Source organism: Portunus trituberculatus, chromosome 36 (assembly GCF_017591435.1).
Source record: "Portunus trituberculatus isolate SZX2019 chromosome 36, ASM1759143v1, whole genome shotgun sequence".
Classification (NCBI taxonomy): Eukaryota; Metazoa; Arthropoda; class Malacostraca; order Decapoda; family Portunidae; genus Portunus; species Portunus trituberculatus.
The window spans coordinates 4,917,841-4,924,224 of record NC_059290.1 but is presented as its reverse complement, the minus strand read 5'-3'; the positions used below and the strand labels follow the sequence as shown (position 1 = coordinate 4,924,224).

General features: G+C 38.3%; 1 protein-coding gene across 1 annotated transcript in view; it reads left to right on the top strand.

The window, feature by feature from the left end:
- Positions 1-5,823, top strand: part of LOC123513668 (protein trapped in endoderm-1-like) — a 12,424-nt gene extending 6,601 nt beyond the window's left edge. The window contains exons 3-5 of the mRNA XM_045270987.1: positions 135-255; positions 4,574-4,723; positions 4,807-5,823. Of these exons, the coding sequence (XP_045126922.1) occupies positions 135-255; positions 4,574-4,723; positions 4,807-5,241 (706 nt within the window). The 3' untranslated portion in view covers positions 5,242-5,823. The remainder of the gene's footprint in view (positions 1-134; positions 256-4,573; positions 4,724-4,806) is intronic.
- The last annotated feature ends 561 nt before the right edge of the window (positions 5,824-6,384 follow it).

Sequence of the window (6,384 nt, the reverse complement as noted above, 5' to 3'; positions counted from 1 at the left end):
ATATATATATATATATATATATATATATATATATATATATATATATATATATATACGTAATTACACATACTTATACTGTCATATATGTTCGAGACTTTTGTTTGATATCAATGTAACACGTGTTATTGTTGCAGGTTCCTGGCAGTGATGTGGCCGGCAAAGTACAAGCAATTAATGCAAAAACGGAAAGTGCGACTGTATCTGGGATTGTTGTGGCTGTACTCGGTGCTGCTGTGGCTTCCACTCGCCTTTGGGGTGAGTATGAAGGATATATATATATATATATATATATATATATATATATATATATATATATATATATATATATATATATATATATATATATATATATATATATATATATATATATATATATATATATATATATATATATATATATATATATATATATATATATATATATATATATATATATATATATATATATATATATATATATATATATATATATATATATAAAGTGCATGAGATTCAGGTGATGGAAAACTCAGGTACTTTTTGTAGACCACCTCTCTAACATGTGTATCACGAGAACAGGCTGTGTTAAACCAAGGTTTAGTACAGGTTTTAGGTTAAGAGATACAGTAAAAAATTACGCCTTTACACCAGACATTATCACCTCTGTTAAGCGCTCATCATACAGATACGGAAGCAGTGGTCATTCCAAGGAAAATCAGAATGATACTTCCTCACTTTCTCAAAATAGGAAAACTAAAACTCCAAAGGCTTGTCTCTTCACTTTAGGTGATCCTGAGGAGCGAAATGACAAGAAATATGAATGAAGCTGTGATAGAAAAAAAACAATGGAGAAGATAGAGCGACAGCATAAGCAGAAGGATTAGGTATCAAGAAGAAGTCAAGAATTTTGGTCGTATCTGCAAGACGGTCAGGAATATTAGTATATACTTGGAGAGTGTTGCACTGCAGTAATTGTTTTAGGTCATGGAGAAAAGCAAAGTTAAGGCCAGTTCACGAGGTTCCTCATTAAATGGAGAGGAAAGCTAAAGCTAGTGGTGAACATTGAAATCTTCAAGGATACAGCTGGATCCACGTGAAAGACAGGAGTCGTGATACCTTCACCTAGGAAATTAAGTAATAAAAAATCTACAGTCAGAAGAGTTAGACGAGAAGCATATAGCACAGATGAATTCAATTTGAGTGCGAATTTGTATAGTCACAGCCACACGTTGGATAATTCAGAAGATTCAACAACGGCAGAACGAGAGCATGCTTAGGTTGTTGCTTACATAGACGTAACATCCAACTCTGGACTGAAAATAAGGGCATAGAAATTACTGTAGGATGGAACATAGGATTACAGTCAGCCGCCTCAGACATATATGTTTATGTGAGGAAAAGAAGGTTAGGTTTAGCAGAGGAGAGGTGTTATTCTATTGACAGAACATTAAATCTACGGCTGCGAATTTTAGAGAAGTTAAGTTGAAGAGGGTGTGGAAACACTTTATTTGATACCAAAAGAGGAACAGCACGACCTGATCACATTATTTTGAAGTCCCCTCTCCAGACGAGGATTTCGAGGCTGGTGTAGAAGTCAGTCAAGTCACCATAATTTAAATTTTAAGTTGAAGGGCGTGCGTATATCAGGCACAGGTACTGTTGTGTGAAGGAAGAAAGTTGAGGTCACAGCAGAGTCATTGGGTAATTCACGGTAATCCCTGATCCACTAAGAAACTGGTCTAGTGCTCGAGACAGGCGTAGATGAAAAACCACGGATTCGAAAAAGTAACCGCGTTCGGACCTCACCTACAAACCACTATCAAATGCTCGCCAAGGTTAATCCCGTTCACTCACTATGCCATTAAGTATCATTCAGTGTGTCATAATGCTTCACACGGCATTTACAGAGACCACTGCGAGTGATTTATCATTAATTCCAGTAGGGATAATATAGTGAATAAGACTAGAGTCCCAAACTATCAGAAAGGCAATTATGGTAGGTTACGTCAGTTATTAGGAGAGGTAAACTGGGAAGATAGTTTTGGAAATAAAACTGCACAGGAGATGTGGGATATTTTTAAGGTTGTAGTAAAGGGTATAGTGATGCAGTGTATCCCTTACAAAGATATAAGGCAGAGAAACAGGAAGCCATTATGGTGGACTCATGAGATAGGTAGCCAGATCAGAGAGAAGAAGAGGGCATACAGAGAGTTGCAGAAAAGTGGGGAAGATGTAGATTTGATTAGGTACAGACAGGTCAGAGATGATTTGAGTAAGGTTATAAAAAAGTAAAAGGCAGGCAGAGATAAAACTAGCTAGAGCTGGGAGTAAAGATCCCAAAAAATTATATAGTTATTACAAGGTCAGTGATAAAAGAAATAAGGATAGGATTGGACCACTCAGAAAAGATGGTGTAGTAGTGGATCAAAATGAAGACATAGTAGAATTATTGAATGAACAATTTTCTTCAGTATTTACTAGGAAAGAATAGGAAATCCTGTTACAAACAGTGCGACGAGTAGTTTAAGAGCTTTAGAAAATATTGATATAAAACCGGGAATTATTAGGAAATTTATTCTTGAACTAGACGATAGGAAAGCTAGTGGTCCTGATGAGCTACATGCCAGAGTACTTAGGGAGGGTGTAGACAGTATTTCTGAAGCACTTAAGTTAATCTTTGAAAGATCACTTAGGTTTGCTGAGATACCTCAGGACTGGAAGTTAGCTAATGTTACTCCAATATTTAAAAAGGTAGGAAGGATGATGCGAATAATTATAGACCGATCAGTTTAACTAGTATAGTATGTAAGATACTAGAGAAAATCATTAAGGGTAGTATTTGGGAGCATTTAAATGAGAATAGATTAATTAGAGATACCCAACATGGCTTTAGATCAGGGAGGTCCTGTCTTACAAATTTGCTCGATATCTTAGAATATATTACCAAGGAGTTAGATGATGGAAATAGCATAGATGTTATATATCTAGATTTTAGCAAGGCGTTTGATAAGGTACCGCATAGGAGGCTAGTGTACAAATTGAGACTACATGGGATAGGGGTAGGTTAGTTGATTGGATTAGTGAATGGCTTTCTGATAGGAAACAGAGAGTAGTATTAAATGGGGCAATGTCTGAGTGGAAGGAAGTGGTTAGTGGGGTACCCCAAGGATCAGTGATAGGACCTCTTCTTTTCTTGGTGTACATTAACGATTTAGATATAGGAATTAGTAGCAAAGTATCAAAGTTTGCAGATGATACTAAGATAGCATGTGCAGTACAGGGTGAAAAGGACAATTACAGAATGCAACGAGACCTGGACAGGCTGATAGCATGGGTAGACAGGTGGCAGGTGGCTAGAGGCAATAGAGGAAGGAAAGGATTTAGGAGTAGTGATAGACAGGACTATGAAATTTTCAAAGCAATGTTTAGAAGCAAGAAATAGGGCAAATAGGATCCTGGGTTTTATAAATAGAAATGTTAGTTATAAAAGTAAGGAAGTGGTGCGTAGCTTATAGAATTCCTATGTTAGGCCCCATTTAGAGTATTGCATACAGGCCTGGTCACCCCACTATAGGCAGGATATCAACATGTTAGAAGCAGTTCAGAGAAGAGCAACTAGGATGATACCAGCATTAAAGCGCCTGGAGTATAGAGATAGATTAAAGGAATTAAACATGTTTTCATTTGAGAGGAGATGTATAAGAGGGATATGATAGAGTTATTTAAAATGTTCTCAGATACAAACTACATAGATGTGAGATCTTTCTTTACCTTAGAGGAGGAAGTAGGACTAGAAATCATGGCAGGAAGATTAGAAAGCAAGGCTGCAGGTTAGATATAAGAAAATATTTCTTTAGTCATAGGGTGGTAGACTTCTGGAATGCATTGCCAGAGACGGTTGTAAATAGCACTAGTTTGACAATGTTTAAAAACAGATTAGATAAGCACTTAAATTTATTAGATTTATAATTATGTATAGCACTGCATGATAGTTTTTATAAGAAATTTACTATAGTTAAACAAGACATGATCCCCATGTATGGGGACCACAAATTGTAGAGGATTTCGCTGCAGGACTTAGCCCTGTTAATGGGCCAAATATTTAGAATTAGTATATAATGTATTGTGTACTTGTAAGTGTATCTTTAAGTACTGATGACGAGGTCGCTGTGCGACTGGTACAGGATAACCTAGATGGGCCCTGGTGGCCCTTTGTTATCCTATTATTTATGTTATGTTATGTTATGTTATGTCTGTCTAGGCGTTGTTCACAGTGGTTAGTAGGATTACAAGGACACCAACAATGACATGGGCCTACATTGGTAAGAAGTTTCTTGTTGAATGTCAAACGTACCTACAGAACAAATCTATAAACACAGTTAAGTGTTCTCAACGGATATTATTTCATTGCATTTTTTTTTCATGTACACTATATGTTAGGTTATTCTACAGACTCTGGTATTTGAATTGTTTGTTAAGTTTGCTTGTCTGTGTTTCTCTGTTTGTGTATCTGTATTTATTTATCCAAGCGAAGGATAAGTGAAATTTCGCAATAATCATTTGCTGAAATATCAAACTTCTCTGTTTCACACAGGCACTTGGAGGGCTCAAGTACGACCCTAAGGAGCTAATGGCTTCCATGGATAACTCTCAAGGCAAAGTCCAGAAGGGTTTCCACGTTTTCTTTACGTACATGCTTCCGATCCTGTTCACCAGCATGTGCTACATCATTATGTACATCAAGGTGAGACGTTGGTTTATCCTACTGCCCATGGCATGCACCCACGAATAGGGAACTCGAGACTCACCTTGTGGTTCCACTTGCAGGTACGATACTCACGGAGGAGCAGACAGGTTCGTGCTGCTAGAAAGAACGTTGCGAATGTCGATGATGATGCAGTGCGCCAGTGGGACGACCATGTGACCAGAACCATTCTAGTCATCTTCGTGTTCATGGTGTTATGCTGCGTGCCTCACTTGGTGGTGCACATCAGACACCTCTACGACCGTCATCCCGCTGCTTGGCTTCTACTCCATCTGGTCTTTTGGCTGCAGTTTTGCATCGATCCGCTTGTGTATGTTACTATTAGTTGCCAGTACCGCGCTGCCTGTGCCGAGACTGCCCGGAGGCTGATGCAGTGCCTTGGACTGTCGAGCAGGGAGGAAACCACTGAACGCTCAGTTTGCTTCAAGGAACGAGTAAGCCCCACACAAATTATTCATCTAGACAGAATGGACACATCCCTACACCCTAAAGTGTAGTGCCCAATTGATTAGTGATAATACCGGCGCTCCTCAACAGTTACTGTCGCATCGTACCGACAGTAAATCAAAAACATTATTGTCAACAAAGTAAACAACGGAACAGTTCATTGTAACAAAACAAAGAGTTGAGTAAAATAATAAAACCGAGGAAAACCACCATAAAATATAAGAATGAATTAAGGAGAGTTGGCTGTCCTCGGAGAGAACACACCTTCCTTGCCACTTGCACCACACAGTGATACTTCCCTTATTGACAAAACAAGGTAGCTAGTCTAAGCTCCTACGCATTCATTGAAAAATTGTTCTCCCTTGCACAGTGGAACACTCCCATTAACAAGCATCGTGCTGAGGAATATCATGCACCTATGAAAACATTACCTGGTTCTTCTGCACATGAGAAAACTGAGCTCTTGAGTGCTTCTACTGCTGACACAATACTGGGATACAACGCCATACAGGCCAAATTGATTACATATGAATCAATTGTTGAGTAAGTATAAAGCTATAATTGGAGCGTGGTCTGAATAGTTTTGCAACACACACACACACACACACACACACACACACACACACACACACACACACTTCTATGGTATAAGTAGGAAGGTGTGACTCGCTTTTTAGGTAGGAGAAACAAGTTCCGAATAAAAAAAAAAAAAACTATACATGGGATTGCCTAGTCATCTCTGGCCTTGTCTTCATGTTCATGGGATGGCCTAACCATCCTAGGCCTAGTCTTCATGGTTGGTTCGGCGCCACCTGGCACCGTTGTAAGACACCACCATGGGGCTGGTTATACCTAAGATGTATGTATGTAAGTACCTTTAATATGTAAAAGTGTCAGCTGTATGGCTGCAATACAAATAAACCGAAATAATTTGATAATTATTGTATTATTTTCACACACAATTAGTGTATTATTTTCACACACACACACACACACACACACACTTTCTTAATCTTAGCCAATATGTGAGACAGCCGAGACAAGTAATAGAAGCAGAAGGAGTGGACCTTATACGTGAGCCTCTGGAATCTGGCATGTCAAACATTGTCAATGATCCATTTGTAAATGGGGAAAAGATCATATTTCTACCTTTACTGATCAAGCAAGTCCTGATGGAACAGTTTGTCAAAGTG